A 22,500-nucleotide genomic window follows, 5' to 3' on the forward strand; every position below is an offset into this window, starting at 1 on the left:
ACATCTCTCTCAAGGTCTCTGTCTTCGCAATGTTCATATTCAACCATATAAATATAATTACTAGAACGGTCATCCTCATTAATACCCATGATGGTGTAGTCAAATTGCTTTTTGGTCCAATGGGTTTCCCTCTCTAATTCTATTTCTATGGTTTCAACCCCTACAGTCCAACTATCTTGGTCAATTAGCTTCAGCAGGGTGGTGAGGTGAGCAAACAGACAGCTATATTGAGAGGAGGCTAGCGGCTGATTACAGACTCCTGTGGTGTTGGAGAGGCTCTGATAGGGCCTGGGTTGAGGTGTGGGCTGTCGAAGCATCACGCACGCACGCACGCACGCACACACACACACACACACACACACACACACACACACACACACACACACACACACACACACACACACACACACAGGCACGCACGCACGCACACACGCACGCACACACGCACACGCACGCACACACTACACACACACACATACACACACATACACATATACATAAACATACACATAAACACACACACTGCAGGTGTCCACTACAGGAGTAACACCTACACACTCTCTCTCTCTCTCTCGCTCTCTCTGCCTCACTCTCTCTCCCTCCCCCTCTCTATCTCTGAACCTTCACTACCTCTTCCTTTCCCCACCATAACTCCCTCTCTCTCCCTCTCTCTCTCCCCTTCTCTCTCTCTCTCTCTCTCTCTCTCTCTCTCCTCTCTCTCCCAATCTCTCTCTCTATCTCCTCTCTCTCCCCATCTCTCTCTTTCTCTCTTTCCCTCCCTCTGTCTCGCCCTCTCTCTCTTTCTCTCTCTCCCCCTCTCCCCCCCCTCTCTCTCTCTCTTTCCCTCCCCTCCCCTCCCTCTGTCTCTCCCTCTCCCTCTCCCTCTCCCTCTCTCCCTGCTCTCCTGGGGATCCAGAGAAGATACTGTAAGAGAAAAATTACACCCTACTCCCTATATGTAACGCACTACTTGTGACCATGGCTCTGATGAAAAGTAGTGCACTACACAGGCAATAGGGTGCCATTTTGGACGTAGTCTCAGGTAGAAGCAGCCAATCAGAGCCTTATCTGGAACGCTGTTGCCAACCGTGGACAGATCAATGAGCAGCCAAACTCCAGCAGGGCATTTAGAGAGAGACGGTGTATTTACTCTGCGGTTGAAGCAAAGATAAAATAACAGTAAAAAATCAATGGTGTCTAAATTCGCTGAGGTCAGACCGTTTGGAAACGGTTATGCCACATATCAAAATTGCGCCTCCACCCCAGTTCTCACAGAAAAAACGAAGCCGCTCTGTGTGTGTGTGTGTGGGTGTGTGTTATAGTGAGTGTACAATATCCTACCTGTCAAAGTCCTGCCACACTGGGTTCAGAGTGTGTGTGTGTGTGTGTGTGTGTGTGTGTGTGTGTGTGTGTGTATGTGTGTGTGTGTTATAGTGTGTGTGTGTGTGTTATAGTGTGTGTGTGTGTGTGTTATAGTGTGTGTGTGTGTTATAGTGTGTGTGTGTGTGTGTTATAGTGTGTGTATAACAGTACCTATCGAAGTCTCCATTGCAGAGTGCTCTGACAGGGATGGAGATGGCCTGCCAAACTGGGTTCAAAGTGTTCTTCACAACCTCTGTCTTATGGCAAATAGTACACCTGGACAAAGACACATATGACCACAGAGGAATTAATTACAGTGCTACATGCAAGACCTTAAAATAACACATGACAGTACTTTACTATCAGATGCACAGCTGAAAATATACGTCCTGCAGTGCTACCTATAAATCCTCTCTTTAGTTGGTGGTAGGACTGTGTCAGTGCCTCTGTCTGTGTATCAGTTGATTTTAAGACCATTTGTGTCTCTTGTCCTCTCATCTCACTATCTCTCTGTCTCTCTCTTCATCTCTCCATCTCTTCATCTTTCCATCTCTCTATCTGTCTCTCTCTCTCCATCTCTCCACCACACTGTCTCTCTCTTTTCATCTCTTCATCTTTCCATCTCTTCAACTCTTCATCTCACTATCTCTCTGTCTCTCATTCTCTTCATCTTTCCATCTCTTCATCTCTCCATCTCTTCATCTCACTATCTCTCTGTCTCTCATTCTCTCCATCTCTTCATCTCTCTATCTGTCTCTCTCTCTCCATCTCTTCATCTCTCTATCTGTCTCTCATTCTCTCCATCTTTCCATCTCTTCATCTCACTATCTCTCTGTCTCTCTCTCTCCATCTCTCCATCTGTCTCTCTCTCTCCATCTCTACATCTCTTCATCTCACTATCTCTCTGTCTCTCATTCTCTCCATCTCTTCATCTCTCTATCTGTCTCTCTCTCTCCATCTCTCCATCTCTTCATCTCTTCATCTCTCTCTCCCCATCTCTCCATCACACTATCTCTCACTCTATTCATCTCTTCATCTCTTCATCTCTCTCTTAATCTCTCCGTCCTTTGATCTGATAGCTTAGCCCTCATGTACCGTATCTCTTCATCTCTCTCTCCCTCTCTCTTAATCTCTCCATCCTTTGATCTGATAGCTTAGCCCTCATGTACCGTATCTCTTCATCTCTCTCTCACTCTCTCTTAATCTCTCCATCCTTTGATCTGATAGCTTAGCCCTCATGTACTGTATCTCTTCATGTCTCTCTTCATCTCTCCCTATTTCATGTACTGTATCTCTTCATGTCTCTCTTCATCTCTCCCTATCTCATGTACGGTATCTCTTCATGTCTCTCTTCATCTCTCCCTATCTCATGTACTGTATCTCTTCATCTCTCCCTATCTCATGTACTGTATCTCTTCATCTCTCCCTATCTCATGTACTGTATCTCTTCATCTCTCCCTATCTCATGTACTGTATCTCTTCATCTCTCCCTATCTCATGTACTGTATCTCTTCATCTCTCCCTATCTCATGTACTGTATCTCTTCGATGAGATATTATATCCAGAAAACAAACAGTAAAAACAAACCAGACATGTAAATAACTCACGTCCCATCTTCATTACTCCTATAGAACACCATAAAGGGGTCTGACTTCCCAAAGAAGTCCTTTTTGTCCAACTTGTGGGCACAGAACTGCATGGTGGCAACTTCCTGGAGGAGAAAGAGGGATGGAGAGAGAGAGATAGAGAGAGAGAGGGAGGGAGATATGGAAAGACATAGGGAGAGATATGGAGGGACAGAGGGAGAGAGGGACAGAGGGACAGAGAGAGAGAGGGACAGAGAGAGAGAGGGACACAGAGAGAGAGAGGGACAGAGAGAGAGAGGGACAGAGAGAGAGAGAGGGGACAGAGAGAGAGAGGGACAGAGAGAGGGACACAGAGAGAGAGAGACAGAGAGGGGGGGAGATATGGAAAGACAGATGGAGAGATAGAGAGAGAGGGACAGAGATAGAGAGAGGGGGGAGATATGGAAAGACAGATGGAGAGATAGAGAGAGAGGGACAGAGAGAGAGAGAGAGAGAGAGAGAGAGAGAGAGAGAGAGAGAGGGGAGATGGAAAAAAGAGACAGGGAGAGAGAGAGAGAGAGAGAGAGAGAGAGAGAGAGAGAGAGAGAGAGAGAGAGAGAAAAGGTAGAACGAAAGTGAAAAAGAGGGGACAGTACATAGTAAATCCCCAATAGGATGCCCGGCTTCCTGTTTGCTAGCTGTTGTGTTTTTAATACGGTGCCTTGTGCCACAATATAAAAGCACTGAATCACAAAATAAACCCAAGGCATGGTCTGCATCCTGATTAGCAACACATCACAGCAGCACCATACACAGCCAGTGAGCCCTGATTCTCAAATCCTAATGAAAGAACATATATATTAATAATCATTACTTTATTCATGTTCTGGCATTCAAAACATGAAGTCTCGAAAAGCAAAGTTAAAAATGTTATGTGCAACCTTGTGAATATAGAGCTAAATAAATTGCTTAAGAGTCCATACAAAATGGGGCTGTAAAATGAAATGAGGTTTAGCTAGAAAATGAGCTGTATCCAAGTGTGTGTAGAGGAAGTGATGGAGTTTTAAAAAAAAAATTGTTCAGCTAATGACACATTAAACACCTGGTGTTGTTTTCACAATCACACTGATGCAGTCAGCATTTCACTGCTCACGCACCGCCTGAATGGAGTCAATGGCTTAGGATTCCCGACAGTACCCAAATACCTATGTAATTCACTACTTTTGTCCAAGGCCCATAGGGAAACCAACACCTGGTCTAAAAAGTAGTGCACTGACAAAATAGGGTGCCATTTGGGACACAGTCAATGAATGCTCCCCCGACCCCGTAATGCTTTGACTGCCAGAGTAATGCCTGTAATGTCTGGGGGTCAAGGTTATTTTAGTCAGTACTGTACAACATGATGGGTATGCAGTGTAATGAAGTGGGGTTTCCGGTACAGTTAGCACCCTCTTGGTGATCCTGCTGATGATTCCCTTTTACAGGCTGTGAGAAGGGTTCAGTTGGAACAGCCAGAAGAGTAAAGGCTGTTGGAACAGCCAGAAGAGTAAAGGCTGTTGGAACAGCCAGAAGAGTTAAGGCTGTTGGAACAGCCAGAAGAGTTAAGGCTGTTGGAACAGCCAGAAGAGTTAAGGCTGTTGGAACAGCCAGAAATGTAAAGGCTGTTGGAACAGCCAGAAGAGTTAAGGCTGTTGGAACAGCCAGAAGAGTTAATGCTGTTGGAACAGCCAGAAGAGTTAATGCTGTTGGAACAGCCAGAAGAGTAAAGGCTGTTGGAACAGCCAGAAGAGTTAATGCTGTTGGAACAGCCAGAAGAGTTAAGGCTGTTGGAACAGCCAGAGAAGTTAAGGCTGTTGGAACAGCCAGAAGAGTAAAGGCTGTTGGAACAGCCAGAAGAGTAAAGGCTGTTGGAACAGCCAGAAGAGTAAAGGCTGTTGGAACAGCCAGAAGAGTTAATGCTGTTGGAACAGCCAGAAGAGTTAAGGCTGTTGGAACAGCCAGAAGAGTAAAGGCTGTTGGAACAGCCAGAAGAGTGAAAAGGCTGTTGGAACAGCCAGAAGAGTACAGGCTGTTGGAACAGCCAGAGGAGTTAAGGCTGTTGGAACAGCTGCAGAATAACTACAATTATACATTGTAGAATAACAGCCAAGACATCAAAACTGTGAAATAACACAAATGGAAACATGTAGTAACCAAAAAAAAAGTGTTAAACAAATTTTTAAAAAAACGTCAGACAAGGACACACACACGGACAAGGACACACACACACGTTCTATGTTCATCATTCTCTCTGTCTGCAACCCTTTTAGTGCGTTGAGCTTGAGGGTTGGAGGTACGTGTTCTGTTGGCTAGAGGATACCAGGTACCGTACATAAGTGCCTCTGAATTGCAGAACAGTATAGTATAATACAGTATAGTAGAGTACAGTATAGTATAATACAGCATAGTAGAGTACAGTATAGTATAATACAGCATAGTAGAGTACAGTATAGTATAATACAGCATAGTAGAGTACAGTATAGTATAATACAGCATAGTAGAGTACAGTATAGTATAATACAGTATAGTAGAGTAGAGTATAGTATAATACAGTATAGTAGAGTAGAGTATAGTATAATACAGCATAGTAGAGTACAGTATAGTATAATACAGCATAGTAGAGTACAGTATAGTATAATACAGCATAGTAGAGTACAGTATAGTATAATACAGCATAGTAGAGTACAGTATAGTATAATACAGCATAGTAGAGTACAGTATAGTATAATACAGCATAGTAGAGTACAGTATAGTATAATACAGCATAGTAGAGTACAGTATAGTATAATACAGCATAGTAGAGTACAGTATAGTACAGTATAGTATAGCATAGTAGAGTACAGTATAGTATAATACAGCATAGTAGAGTACAGTATAGTATAATAGAGTACAGCATAGTAGATAGTACAGCATAGTAGAGTAATATAATACAGCATAGTAGAGTACAGTATAGTATAATACAGCATAGTAGAGTACAGTATAGTATAATACAGCATAGTAGAGTACAGTATAGTATAATACAGCATAGTAGAGTACAGTATAGTATAATACAGCATAGTAGAGTACAGTATAGTATAATACAGCATAGTAGAGTACAGTATAGTATAATACAGCATAGTAGAGTACAGTATAGTATAATACAGCATAGTAGAGTACAGTATAGTATAATACAGCATAGTAGAGTACAGTATAGTATAATACAGCATAGTAGAGTACAGTATAGTATAATACAGCATAGTAGAGTACAGTATAGTATAATACAGCATAGTAGAGTACAGTATAGTATAATACAGTATAGTAGAGTAGAGTATAGTATAATACAGCATAGTAGAGTACAGTATAGTATAATACAGCATAGTAGAGTACAGTATAGTATAATACAGTATAGTAGAGTACAGTATAGTATAATACAGCATAGTAGAGTACAGTATAGTATAATACAGCATAGTAGAGTACAGTATAGTATAATACAGTATAGTAGAGTAGAGTATAGTATAATACAGCATAGTAGAGTACAGTATAGTATAATACAGCATAGTAGAGTACAGTATAGTATAATACAGCATAGTAGAGTACAGTATAGTATAATACAGCATAGTAGAGTAGAGTATAGTATAATACAGCATAGTAGAGTACAGTATAGTATAATACAGCATAGTAGAGTACAGTATAGTATAATACAGTATAGTAGAGTAGAGTATAGTATAATACAGCATAGTAGAGTACAGTATAGTATAATACAGCATAGTAGAGTACAGTATAGTATAATACAGCATAGTAGAGTACAGTATAGTATAATACAGCATAGTAGAGTACAGTATAGTATAATACAGCATAGTAGAGTACAGTATAGTATAATACAGCATAGTAGAGTACAGTATAGTATAATACAGCATAGTAGAGTACAGTATAGTATAATACAGCATAGTAGAGTACAGTATAGTATAATACAGCATAGTAGAGTACAGTATAGTATAATACAGCATAGTAGAGTACAGTATAGTATAATACAGCATAGTAGAGTACAGTATAGTATAATACAGCATAGTAGAGTAGAGTATAGTATAATACAGCATAGTAGAGTACAGTATAGTATAATACAGCATAGTAGAGTACAGTATAGTATAATACAGCATAGTAGAGTACAGTATAGTATAATACAGCATAGTAGAGTACAGTATAGTATAATACAGCATAGTAGAGTACAGTATAGTATAATACAGCATAGTAGAGTACAGTATAGTATAATACAGCATAGTAGAGTACAGTATAGTATAATACAGCATAGTAGAGTACAGTATAGTACAGTATAGTATAATACAGCATAGTAGAGTACAGTATAGTATAATACAGCATAGTAGAGTACAGTATAGTATAATACAGCATAGTAGAGTACAGTATAGTATAATACAGCATAGTAGAGTACAGTATAGTATAATACAGCATAGTAGAGTACAGTATAGTATAATACAGCATAGTAGAGTACAGTATAGTATAATACAGTATAGTAGAGTACAGTATAGTACAGTATAGTATAATACAGCATAGTAGAGTACAGTATAGTATAATACAGTATAGTAGAGTACAGTATAGTATAATACAGCATAGTAGAGTACAGTATAGTATAATACAGCATAGTAGAGTAGAGTATAGTATAATACAGTATAGTAGAGTACAGTATAGTATAATACAGCATAGTAGAGTACAGTATAGTATAATACAGTAGTAGAGTACAGTATAGTATAATACAGTATAGTAGAGTACAGTATAGTATAATACAGTATAGTAGAGTACAGTATAGTACAGTATAGTATAATACAGCATAGTAGAGTACAGTATAGTATAATACAGCATAGTAGAGTACAGTATAGTATAATACAGCATAGTAGAGTACAGTATAGTATAATACAGCATAGTAGAGTACAGTATAGTATAATACAGCATAGTAGAGTACAGTATAGTATAATACAGCATAGTAGAGTACAGTATAGTATAATACAGTATAGTAGAGTACAGTATAGTACAGTATAGTATAATACAGCATAGTAGAGTACAGTATAGTATAATACAGTATAGTAGAGTACAGTATAGTATAATACAGCATAGTAGAATACAGTATAGTATAATACAGCATAGTAGAGTAGAGTATAGTATAATACAGTATAGTAGAGTACAGTATAGTATAATACAGCATAGTAGAGTACAGTATAGTATAATACAGCATAGTAGAGTACAGTATAGTATAATACAGTATAGTAGAGTACAGTATAGTACAGTATAGTATAATACAGCATAGTAGAGTACAGTATAGTATAATACAGTATAGTAGAGTACAGTATAGTATAATACAGCATAGTAGAGTACAGTATAGTATAATACAGCATAGTAGAGTACAGTATAGTATAATACAGCATAGTAGAGTACAGTATAGTATAATACAGCATAGTAGAGTACAGTATAGTATAATACAGCATAGTAGAGTACAGTATAGTATAATACAGCATAGTAGAGTACAGTATAGTATAATACAGCATAGTAGAGTACAGTATAGTATAATACAGTATAGTAGAGTACAGTATAGTATAATACAGCATAGTAGAGTACAGTATAGTATAATACAGCATAGTAGAGTACAGTATAGTATAATACAGCATAGTAGAGTACAGTATATTATAATACAGCATAGTAGAGTACAGTATAGTATAATACAGCATAGTAGAGTACAGTATAGTATAATACAGTATAGTAGAGTACAGTATAGTATAATACAGCATAGTAGAGTACAGTATAGTATAATACAGCATAGTAGAGTACAGTATAGTATAATACAGCATAGTAGAGTACAGTATAGTATAATACAGCATAGTAGAGTACAGTATAGTATAATACAGCATAGTAGAGTACAGTATAGTATAATACAGCATAGTAGAGTACAGTATAGTATAATACAGCATAGTAGAGTACAGTATAGTATAATACAGCATAGTAGAGTACAGTATAGTATAATACAGCATAGTATAGTACAGTATAGTATAATACAGCATAGTAGAGTATAGTATAGTATAACACAGCATAGTAGAGTACAGTATAGTATAATACAGCATAGTAGAGTACAGTATAGTATAATACAGCATAGTAGAGTACAGTATAGTATAATACAGCATAGTAGAGTACAGTATAGTATAATACAGCATAGTAGAGTACAGTATAGTATAATACAGCATAGTAGAGCAGAGTAGAGTACAGTATAGTATAATACAGCATAGTAGAGTAGAGTAGAGTACAGTATAGTATAACACAGCATAGTAGAGTAGAGTACAGTACAGTATAGTATAACACAGCATAGTAGAGTAGAGTAGACTATAGTATAGTTTAGTTTACAGTACAGTTAAGTGTAATACAATATAGTATAGTACACAACAGTGTAGTATAAAAGAGTACAGTATAATATAATACAGTATAGTATAGTTTAGTGTAAAAGTACAGTTCAGTATAATACATTATAGTACAGTACAGCACAGTAGAGTACAGTATAGTATAATACAGCAGAGCAGAGTATGGTATAATACAGTACAGTATGATACATTACAGTATAGTATAATACAGTTTAATATAGTATAGTATGTACAGTATAATACAGTATAGTACAGCACAGTATAGTGCAATACATTATACAATATACAATATAATACAGTAAAGTATGATACGTTATAGTATAGTATAATACAGTACATTATAGTATGATACTGTATAGTATAGTATACAGCAGTACAGTATAGTATATGACAGTATAATATGGTATATAGTACAGTATATACAGTATAGTATAATACAGTATAATATAGTATAGTACAGTATAGTATAATACAGTTTAGCATAGTACAGAATAGTGTAATTAAGCAATAAGGCACAAGGGGGTGTGTTATATGGCCAATATACCACGACTAAGGGCTGTTCTTACGCGCGACGCATCGCAGAGTGCCTGGACACATCCCTTAGACGTGGTATATTGGCCATGTACTATAAACCCCCGAGGCGCCTTATTGTTATTATCAACTGGCTACCAATGTAATTAGAGCAGTAAAAACACATGTTTTGTCATACCCGTGGTATACGGTCTGATATACTCCGGCTGTCTGCCAATCAGCATTCAGGGCTAGAACCACCCAGTTTATAATACAGTATAGTAAAGTGTAATACAGTATAGTATAATACAGTATATTGCAGTAAAGTACAGTATAGTATATTATAATGCATTATACCACGGCATTGTTGACTAATAGTTTCTGATTGGCTTGAAGGGCATTCTAGCGCATGCATTACTTCCCTATAACACCCGGTATGTCAACACGGCAGAATTCATTCAGTTAATTGTTACATGTTCAATGTTTGAGCTGCTTTTGAAAGTAAAAGTCGAATTGAAAACATTACTGTTGGATTAAATTGTCATAATAGCAAGCTAGACCTGATGGTTTGGTAAACTAAACTAGCAAGTCTGTTTGTTTGGTTACCAAGGCAACTGTACTGCAACTCTCTTCTAAACCTACAGGCTACTTCAGTGGATGTTGAACACATTTCTACCTGCAAATGAACACATTTCTAGACCAAGTTATTGCCATGGTATAAAAGGGATAATCAACCCAGAGATCTATGCGTTCTCTGGAAAATAATGCAACTCGGTGGAAGGTCAGTTCCAGTCTGGCAGCGTGTTGTGGAACACACCTTCCACGTTGTTCATTATTTTCCAGAGAACTCACAACCCCATGTTGATTATCCCTTACGTATAGTACAGTATAGTATAATACAGTACAGTATAATATAGTATAGTACAGTATAGTATAATGCAGTATAGAATACTATAGTATAGTACAGTACAGTATAATATAACATAGCACAGTATAGTATAATACAGTACAGTGTAATATAGTATAGTACAGTGAAGTATAATGCAGTATAGTATACTATAGTATAGTACAGTACAGTATAATATAACATAACATAGCACAGTATAGTATAATACAGTACAGTGTAATATAGTATAGTACAGTATAGTATAATACAGTATAGTATACTATAGTATAGTACAGTACAGTATAATATAGCATAGTACAGTATAGTATAATACAGTACAGTATAATATCATATAGTATAGTACAGCATAGTATAATACAGTATAGTATAATATAGTATAGTACAGTATAGTTTAATACAGTATAATATATTATAGTACAGTATAGTTTAATACAGTATAATACAGTACAGTATAATATAGTATAGTACAGCATGGTATAATACAGTACAGTATAATATATTATAGTACAGCATAGTTCAATACAGTATAATATAGTATAGTACAGTATAGTTTAATACAGTACAATATAGTATAGTACAGTTTAATAAAGTATACTATAGTATAGTACAGTATAGTTTAATGCAGTATAACATAGTTTAGTACAATATAGTTTAATACAGTATAATATAGTATAGTACAGTATAGTATAATACAGTACAGTATAATATAGTATAGTACAGTATAGTATAATACAGTACAGTATAATATAGTATAATACAGTACAGTTTAATATAGTATAGTACAGTATAATATAATACAGTACAGTATAATATAGCATAGTACAGTATAGTATAATACAGTACAGTATAATATAGTATAGTACAGTATAATACAGTACAGTATAATACAGTATAGTACAGTATAGTATAATACAGTACAGTATAATATAGTATAGTACAGCATAGTTTAATACAGTATAATACAGTTTAGTACAGTATAGTTTAATACAGTATAATATAGTATAGTACAGTATAGCATAATACAGTACAGTACAATATAGAATAGTACAGTATAATACAGGATAATATAGCATAGTACATTATAGAATAATACAGCACAGTATATAGTATAGTACAGTATAGTTTAATACAGCACAGTATATAGTATAGTACAGTATAGTTTAATACAGTATACTATAGTATAGTACGGTATAGTATAATACAGTATAATATAGTTTAGTACAGTATAGTTTAATACAGTATAATATAGTATAGTACAGTACAGTTTAATACAGTATACTATAGTACAGTATAGCTTAATGCAGTATAATATAGTATAGTGCAGTATAGTATAATACAGTACAGTATAATATAGTATAGTACATTATAGAATAATACAATACAGTATAATATAGTGTAGTAAAGCATAGTTTAATAGAGTATAATTTCGTATAGTACGATATAGTTTAATACAGTATGATATAGTATAGTAGAGTAGAGTTTAATACAGTATACTAAAGTATAGTATAGTATAATACAGTATAGTACAGTATAGTATCATACAGTACCGTATAATATAGTATAGTACGGTATAGTTTAATACAGTATGATATAGTATAGTACAGTATAGTTTAATACAGTATACTATAGTATAGTACAGTATAGTTTAATGCAGTATAATACAGTACAGTATAATATAGTATAGTACAGTATAGTATAATACAGTACAGTATAATAGTATAGTACAGTATAGCTTAATGCAGTATAATATAGTATAGTGCAGTATAGTATAATACAGTACAGTATAATATAGTATAGTACATTATAGAATAATACAATACAGTATAATATAGTATAGTACAGCATAGTTTAATAGAGTATAATTTCGTATAGTACGATATAGTTTAATACAGTATGATATAGTATAGTACAGTATAGTTTAATACAGTATACAAAAGTATAGTATAGTACAGTATAGTACAGTATAGTACAGTATAGTGCATTATAGTATACTACAGTACAGCATAATATAGTATGGTACAGTATAGTTTAATACAGTATAATATAGTATAGTACAGTATAGTACAGTATAATACAGTACAGTATAATACCGTTTAGTACAGTATAGTTTAATACAGTACAGTATAATATAGTATAGTACAGTATAGTATAATACAGTATAATATAGTTTAGTACAGTATAGTTTAATACTGTATAATATAGTATAGTACAGTATAGCATAATACAGTACAGTACAATATAGAATAGTACAGTATAATACAGGATAATATAGCATAGTACATTATAGTATAATACAGCACAGTATATAGTATAGTACAGTATAGTTTAATACAGTATACTATAGTATATTACAGTATAGTATAATACAGTATAATATAGTTTAGTACAGTATAGTTTAATACAGTATAATATAGTATAGTACAGCATAATACAGTACAGTATAATATAGTATAGTGCAGTATAGAAGAATACAATACAGTATAATATAGTATAGTACAGCATAGTTTAATAGAGTATAATTTCGTATAGTACGATATAGTTTAATAGAGTATGATATAGTATAGTACAGTATAGTTTACTACAGTATACTATAGTATAGTACAGTATAGTTTAATGTAGTATAATATAGTATAGTACAGTATAGTTTAATACAGCACAGTATAATATAGTATAGTACAGTATAGTATAGTATACAGTGTAATACAGTATAGTACATTATAGTATACTACAGTACAGTATACTATAGTATAGTACAGTATAGTTTAATACAGTATAATATAGTATAGTGCAGTATAGTACAGTATAATACAGTACAGTATAATATCGTTTAGTACAGTATAGTTTAATACAGTACAGTATAATATAGTATAGTACAGTATAGTATAATGCAGTGCAGTTTAATATAGTATAGTACAGTGTAGTATAATACAGTACAGTATAATATAATATAGTACAGTATAGTATAATACAGTATAATATAGTATAGTACAGTATAGTTTAATACAGTACAGTATAATATAGTATAGTGCAGTATAGTATAATGCAGTACAGTTTACTATAGTATAATACAGTATAGTATAATACGGTACAGTGTAATATAATATAGTACAGTATAGTATACTACAGTATAATATAGTATAGTACAGTATAGTTTAATACAGTACAGTATAATATAGTATAGTACAGTATAGTATAATGCAGTACAGTTTAATATAGTATAGTACAGTATAGTATAATGCAATACAGTATAATATAATATAGTACAGTACAGGGGATAAGAGTGCAGCATATCGATAGATATAAATGGAAGCCCTATTTTCACCAAGTTGTAATTTATTCCTGTGTGGACAAAACCATTTTCTTCTCTCTAAAGTGTAACCAATAGCCATTAGGTCTATGTCACATGCGTGATTGTGTGGGTGCTGTCGAGGCCTGAACACATTCTCTCTAGCGATCCCAATGAATTGATTTATTCAGGCCAGGCTAGTGATGGGTGCTCTTGGGCCTGAACACATTGGCTCTATCGATCCTCATGACCCACATTACTCACAGCACATCCTCTGACCTGCCCCTCGAACCACCACACTGCTCCAGGCCTTGGACAACAGCCCACAACTGGGCTCGCAGACCTGGTTCAAATAGGATCTGTTTACTTAAGCTGCCGTTGATTGAGCTTGCCTTGCACAACGGAACCAATAAAAGAGATTCTATTTGAATTCAGGTATGTCTTGGCCAGCAGCCCACAACTCTAACTGGGCTATAACCTTTATACGTTCAAAGCACAGACCCTAGGCTATGTTCCAATATCCACACTAGCATGCCACTTAGAATGTATACTCAATACAGTACACTGCTTTATTACCCATTTGCTAGTAATATGGATTTTTGGATCAGTGCCTGGGAGAGAATAGCTGGTGGATGTAATATTGTAGAATTAAATTTAATACCTCTTGTGTAGCAAACCGAGTAGCTCTGATGACCTCTGTAATATCCCATCAACACAGTTGGAAATAAAATACATTGTTGGTTTGAAGGAGAGAAAAAAAATGCATTGCTGATTACAACTTGTGGTGACTAAATGGATGCCAGCTGCTGTATTGCTGTTTTCTATTCAGACATAATCACTCTACGAGTTATCTTGGTCTAATGATCTTTGTCTCTGTCAAGAGATGTTGCTTTTCTGTCTTAAGATAATAGAAGGAAGTGACAGATATTGAGGTTGTCTCATTTGTGTCGTCCGGCTGTATCTGAAGCAAAACAAGATGGCCGCCTGTTGTATGACTCAGCAATACAAATATGGAACCATCACTTGACACCTGATACACCACCATACTTTATTACTGACACCAGGACCTTGTCAAGACTCATATCCCAGTCTTCAGTACTTAAGAAACTCACAGTAAAATGTTATTGTTTCTCACTGATTGTCATTTTATGACTCAATAAAAACAATTGTTCACAAAAAAAAAAAACAAAGAAACAAAGTAGCTTGAAGAAATAATTGGTCAATAACCACGTACAGTATATTGTAACTAACCAGTAATCTCCGCACCCAGAAACAAATCAACTATTGAGACGTTCATCAGAGACTGCTAACCAGTGGGCTCTGCCAACTGGCTGTAAAAACACCATATCAGACACGACCTGGCATTAACCAACATTATGCTGACAGGCTGGTAGAGCTTGCCATTAGCTATGGGATAACACATCACCAGTCAGTCAGTTAGGCTGCAGCGCTCTTTACCTCTGGATGGGAAACAACAGAGTGAGAACAGCCATCCTACGAGTTATCCCATTGGTAGTTTGGGGACCAGAAGACTGTGGGAACAGCCATGCTACAGGATTTCCCATTGGGGGTTTGGGGACCAGAGAAGGATTAGTCTGGGGCACCGTAGACCGGCAGCCATATTTGTGGTAGAAATTAGATGTAAAAATGTCCATTCAATTTCAATGGCCCTTTATAGTGGGAAGTGGGCCTCGTTCCCCTACCTCCCCCCTCTCCCCTTGTCCTCTTCCTCCTCTATTTCCCCTCGTTCCCCTTGCTCCTCTCTCTCCCCCCTTGCTTTTCTCTCCCATTTCTTTCCCCTCACTCCTGTCTTCCCCCTCTCTCCCCTTGATGCTCTCGCTCCTCTCTTCACCCTCCTCGCCTTCCTCCTCTCCCCCTTTCCCTCTCTACTCCCTCTCTCCCCTTGCTCTTCTCTCCCATTTCTTTCCCCTCACTCCTGTCTTCCCCCTCTCTCCCCTTGATGCTCTCGCTCCTCTCTTCACCCTCCTCGCCTTCCTCCTCTCCCCCTTTCCCCTCATTCCTCTCTTCTCCTTGCTCCTCTCTCCCCTTGCTCCTCTCTCCCCACTCTCTCCCCTCGTTCCTCTCTTCTCTCTCTCCCCTCGTTCCTCTCTTCTCTCTCTTCCCCTTGCTCCACTAGCAGGGCTGTAATGCTGTAAAGTTCTTATTTACTGGTCTCACTTAGAGCCACAGAGAGAAAGCCAGTGAGCATTGTTAACGGCAACACTGTTAACGGAACCAGCAACATTATTAACGGACCCAGCAACACTGTTAATGGACCCAGCAACATTGTTAATGGACCCAGCAACATTGTTAACGGACCCAGCAACATTGTTAATGGACCAGCAACATTGTTAATGGACCCAGCAACATTGTTAACGGACCCAGCAACACTGTTAACGTACCCAGCAACACTGTTAACGGAACCAGCAACATTGTTAACGTACCCAGCAACACTGTTAACGGAACCAGCAACACTGTTAACGGAACCAGCAACATTGTTAATGGACACAGCAACATTGTTAATGGACACAGCAACATTGTTAACGGACCCAGCAACATTGTTAATGGACCCAGCAACATTGTTAACGGAACCAGCAACATTGTTAACGGACCAGCAACATTGTTAACGGACCCAGCAACATTGTTAATGGACCAGCAACATTGTTAATGGACCCAGCAACATTGTTAATGGACCAGCAACATTGTTAATGGAACCAGCAACATTGTTAACGGACCAGCAACATTGTTAATGGAACCAGCAACATTGTTAACGGACCAGCAACATTGTTAATGGAACCAGCAACATTGTTAACGGACCCAGCAACATTGTTAACGGACCAGCAACATTGTTAACGGACACAGCAACATTGTTAATGGACCCAGCAACATTGTTAATGGAACCAGCAACATTGTTAACGGACCCAGCAACATTGTTAACGGACCAGCAACATTGTTAACGGACACAGCAACATTGTTAATGGATACAGCAGCATTATTAACGGACCAGCAACATTGTTTTTCCACTCATCAATTGTCTAGTGTTGGCGATTACGTGACCACTAAAGCCTCGTCTTCTTGTTTTTAGCTGATAGGAGCATTGTGCGTTCTGAGATGCCATTATCGACACAACAGTGTTGTACAGTGCCATTATTTGTCTGTTGTGGCCCGCCTGTTAGCTTACACGATTCTTGCCATTCTCCTTTGACCTCTCTCCACAACGAGATGTTTTCACCCACAGGACTGCCGCTGACTGGATGTTTGTTTGTTTGTCGCCACATTCTCGGTAAAACCCTAGACACTGTCGTGAGTGAGAAGCCCAAGAGGACGGCCGTTTCTGAGATACTGGGACCGGCGCACCTGGCACTGACGATCATGCCACGCTCAAAGTCGCTTAGATCACTCGTTTTGTCCATTCTAACGTTCAATCGAACAGTAACTGAATGTTTCTGTCTGCCTGCTTCGTATGGCAAGCCAAGGCCACGTGACCATTTTCGTCAACGGGAGGGTTGGAGGGTTGTAGTACCTTCTGTTATACAGAATATGGGTCTGATGTTCACCATATTTATTGGACACAATCTTCATATGTTACAACACATGGCTAATAGACAAGTTATTAGTGGGTTATAGGCCTAGCATATACTGTAAAGTTGTAGACGGTATCTTCCTACTATATGGCTCAAACAATTAAGCAATAAGGCCTGAAGGGGTGTCGTATAGAGACAATATATACCACACATATTCTTCTATATGGCTAAAACTACCTCTAATAGACGGGTTAGTCTCTATGGCCTAACTACCTCTAATAGACTGGTTATTCTCTATGGCCTAACTACCTCTAATAGACGGGTTATTCTCTATGGCCTAACTACCTCTAATAGACTGGTTATTCTCTATGGCCTAACTACCTCTGATAGCCTGGTTATTATCTATGGCCTAACTACCTCTAATAGCCTGGTTATTCTCTATGGCCTAACTACCTCTAATAGACTGGTTATTCTCTATGGCCTAGCTAACACATTTAGTAGATTTGTATATCTTATGTTTTGATAATGAGGTGAATTTCTCCAGTATCATTTTTAAAACATTATGCTGTACTCTATTTGGTTGACTGTAGGAATGAAATGAAAAGGTGACAGTTAAATGATTGTGTACTTACTCTGCAGTTCCCCAACTCCTCGGCTGACAGGATGATGGTGCCACATTTCTTCCCAAGGATACCACTACAAAACAAGAGAGAGAGAAACAGAGATAAAAGCTCCATCATGTGTTCATTGCATTTAGTGTTGACAGGACCATGCGTCATAATGGGACTTCCACCTGTCCTCTTTCTATGGGAATCCTCCATTTCCTGGAACCAAACTACACACATTGACAGAGGACGACAGTCTCTAAACACTCCTCAAAGCGCACCTTGATCTCTTCAGTTGTTTTCTTTTCACAAATGAATAAAGAATTAGACTGATTTCAGCATACAGTCTGTTCTTCTAAACTCAGCTGAGAACTGAGAGATCCACGGGCCTTTAGGTGTTCACTAACAAAACCACTGACTCTTGCTCTGACAGTTTATCAAGACATACAGTATGATAGCACAGGGGGAGACACACACACACACACAAACACACACACACACGGGGAGACTCACACATTCACACACACACACACACACACACACACACACACACACACACACACACACACACACACACACACACACACACACACACACACACACACACACACACACACACACACACACACACACACACACACACACACACACACACAAACACACACAATGAAAGTAGGACAAAAACCCCACAAACACTGGACATCTCCCCTCCATCTCCCTAATGGCCTGCCGATCTTATAGCTCAGAGAGGCCGATGACAGCAGGGCTCAGGAGTGTCCTGTAAGTGTTATTTCGACTGGATCTAGTGTAGGGTTGGAGGACAAAATGAGGTTTGTGTCCATGGCCATCTAAAAATCCATCCAATTTCCCGAGACTCTCAGCTTCCTCCAGGGCTCATTGGGATGAATAGGGTCCAAACCACCCACACATTTATCTGCCAGGGGAGAAGGATGAGATATTACCTGTCCTATCACACATGGGACAGGTCTCAAATGGTACCTTATTCCTTATGTACTGTACCCACCCCTTCCTTCCTGTACTGTACTGGGCTCCCGAGTGGCGCAGCGGTCTAAGGCACTGCATCTCACAGCTAGAAGTGTCACTACAGGCCGACTCCCAACCAGCCATGATTGGGAGTCCCATAGGGCGGCGTACAACTGGCTCAGTGTTGTCCAGGTATGACCCTGTCATTGTAAATAATAATGTGTTCTTAACTGTCTTGCCTAGTTAAATAAAGGTAAAAAGGTCCAACCTTCACTGTACTCTTCCTGTCCGGTACCCTTTCTTCATTCCTTCCTGTACTGTACCCTTCCTTCCTGTACTGTACCCTTCCTTCCTGTCACTTCATTCAGTACAGTACAGTAGAGAACTATACCCGTCACTTCATTCAGTACAGTGGAGAACTATACCCGTCACTTCATTCAGTTCAGTGGAGAACTATACCCGTCACTTCATTCAGTTCAGTGGAGAACTATACCCGTCACTCCATTCAGTACAGTGGAGAACTATACCCGTCACTCCATTCAGTACAGTGGAGAACTATACCCGTCACTCCATTCAGTACAGTGGAGAACTATACCCGTCACTTCATTCAGTACAGTGGAGAACTATACCCGTCACTCCATTCAGTACAGTGGAGAACTATACCTGCCAATTCATTCTCTGAGCCTCCCTATGCGGTTTTCTCAAATTTAAAAGCCCAATCTCAATCTCAAGGTGAATTAATTCACCTTTAATTATTTATGCGGTGCGTGTGTGTGTGTGAGATAGAGAGAGAGATCAGGGGGGAAGGGATGAGGTAAAATAAGCTAAGGTCTCTCAGGCAAGCATAATGCATTATTGAACAGTGTTTAAGAGTTAGAAGCTTTATGACAGCTAAGTAGGTACAATAGTAAAGTACATGCCATCTCTCTTTCTCTCTCTCTCTCTCTTTCTATCTCTCAATCCTTCATTCATTATATCAGCAGGAGCATTAGTCCCACCTGAGTGCATTGTGCCACAAGGGCTGTGTGTGTGTGTGTGTGGGAAAACCCAGCCAGTCTCTGATGATGTGATGATGAAACCATGTGAAAAGTGCTGCTGACAACCTGTTTCTGTTATCTATCCTCCCCCCCTGTTATCTATCCTCCCCCCCGCCTCAATTCAAGGGGTTTTACTGGCATTGGAAACACACAGTTGAAGTCGGAAGTTTACATACACCTTAGCCAAATACATTAAACTCAGTTTATCACAATTCTTGACATTTAATCAGAGTAAATATTCCCTGTTTTAGGTCAGTTAGGATCACTACTTATTTTAAGAATGTGAAATGTCAGAATAATAGTAGACAGAATGATTTTTTTCAGCTTTTATTTCGTTCAACACATTCCCAGTGGGTCAGAAGTTTACATACACTCAATTAATATTTGGTAGCATTGCCTTTAAATTGTTAAACTTGGGTCAAACACTTCTGGTAGCCTTCCACAAGCTTCCCACAATAAGTTGGGTGAATTTAGGCCCATTCCTCCTGACAGAGCTGGTGTAACTGAGTTAGGTTTGTTGGCCTCCTTGCTCTCACATGCTTTTTCAGTTCTGCCCACAAATTTTCTATAGGATTGAGGTCAGGGCTTTGTGATGGCCACTCCAATACCTTGACTTTGTTGTCCTTAAGCCGTTTTGCCACAACTTTGGAAGTATGCTTGGGGTCATTGTCCATTTGAAAGACCCATTTGCGACCAAATTTTAACTTCCTGACTGATGTCTTGAGATGGTTCTTCAACATATCCACATCATTTACCTGCCTCATGATGCCATCTATTTTGTGAAGTCCACCTGATGCTGCCACCCCCGTGCTTCACAGTTGGGATGGTGTTCTTCGGCTTGCAAGCCTTCCCCTTTTTCCTCCAAACATAACAATGGTCATTATGGCCAAACAGTTCTAATTTTGTTTCCTCAGACCAGAGAACATTTCTCCAAAAAGTACAATCTTTGTCCACATGTGCAGTTGCAAACCGTAGTCTGGCTTTTTATGGAGGTTTCGGAGCAGTGGCTTCTTCCTTGCTGAGCGGCCTTTCAGGTTATGTCGATATAGGACTCGTTTTAATGTGGATATAGATACATTTGTACCTGTTTCCTCCAACATCTTCACAAGGTCCTTTGATGTTGTTCTGGGATTGATTTGCACTTTTCGCATCAACGTACGTTCATCTCTAGGAGACAGAAGGCGTCTCCTTCCTGAGTGGTATGACAGCTGTGTGGTCCCATGGTGTTTATACTTGCGTACTATTGTTTGTACAGATGAATGTGGTACCTTCAGGCGTTTGGAAATTGCTCTCAAGGATGAACCAGACTTGTGGAGGTCTTGGCTGATTTATTTTGATTTTCCCATGATGTCAAGCAAAGAGGCACTGAGTTTGAAGGTAGGCCTTGAAATACATCTACAGGTACACCTCCAATTAACTCAAATAATGTCAATTAGCCTATCAGAAGCTTCTAAAGCCATGACATCATTTTTCAAGCTTTAATGATATGCAAATAGTTAAAGTACAAAAGGAAAACAAATATATGGGTTGTATTTACAATGGTGTTTGTTCTTCACTGGTTGTATTTACAATGGTGTTTGTTCTTCACTGGTTGTATTTACAATGGTGTTTGTTCTTCACTGGTTGCCCTTTTCTTGTAGTAACAGGTCACAAATATTGCTGCTGTAATTGCACACTGTGCAATTTCACCCAATGGATATGGGAATTTATCAACATTGGATTTGTTTTCTAATTCTTTGTGGGTTTGTGTAATCTGTGGGAAATATGAGTCTCTAATATGGTCATATACTTTTCAGGAGGTTAGGAAGTGCAGCTCAGTTTCCACCTCATTTTGTGGGCAGTGTGCACTTAGCCTGTCTTCTCTTGAGAGCCAGGTCTGCCTATGACAACCTTTCTCAATAGCAAGGCTATACTCACTGAGTCTGTACATAGTCAAAGCTTTCCTTAATTGTGGGTAGGTCACAGTGGTCAGGTATTCTGCCACTGTGTAGTCTCGGGTTTAGGGCGAAATTGCATTCTAGTTTGCTCAGTTTTTTTGTTAATTCTTTCGAATGTGTCAAGTAATTATCTTTTGGTTTTCTCACAATTTGGTTGGGTCTAATTGTGTTGCTGTCCTGGGGCTCTGTGGGGTCTGTTGGTGTTTGTGAACAAAGCCCCATGACCAGCTTGCTTAGGGAACTCTTCTCCAGGTTCTCTGTAGGTGATGGCTTTGTTATGGAAGGTTTGAGAATCAATTCCTTTTAGGTGATTGTAGAATTCTGCATGCAGAGTCTCAATTTGGTGTTT

At 38.1% G+C, this 22,500-nt stretch overlaps 1 protein-coding gene across 2 annotated transcripts in view; it reads right to left on the reverse strand.

The window, feature by feature from the left end:
• LOC139368978 (copine-5-like) overlaps positions 1–22,500 on the reverse strand; it is a 185,444-nt gene that overhangs the window by 61,533 nt on the left and 101,411 nt on the right. For both annotated transcript variants that reach the window (XM_071108513.1, XM_071108512.1), the window contains 3 exons: positions 18,221–18,284; positions 2,970–3,073; positions 1,534–1,638 (listed from right to left, as the gene is read on the reverse strand). In XM_071108513.1, coding sequence (XP_070964614.1) covers positions 1,534–1,638; positions 2,970–3,073; positions 18,221–18,284 — 273 coding nt within the window. The remainder of the gene's footprint in view (positions 1–1,533; positions 1,639–2,969; positions 3,074–18,220; positions 18,285–22,500) is intronic.

Source organism: Oncorhynchus clarkii, chromosome 16, assembly GCF_045791955.1.
Source record: "Oncorhynchus clarkii lewisi isolate Uvic-CL-2024 chromosome 16, UVic_Ocla_1.0, whole genome shotgun sequence".
NCBI lineage: Eukaryota > Metazoa > Chordata > Actinopteri > Salmoniformes > Salmonidae > Oncorhynchus > Oncorhynchus clarkii.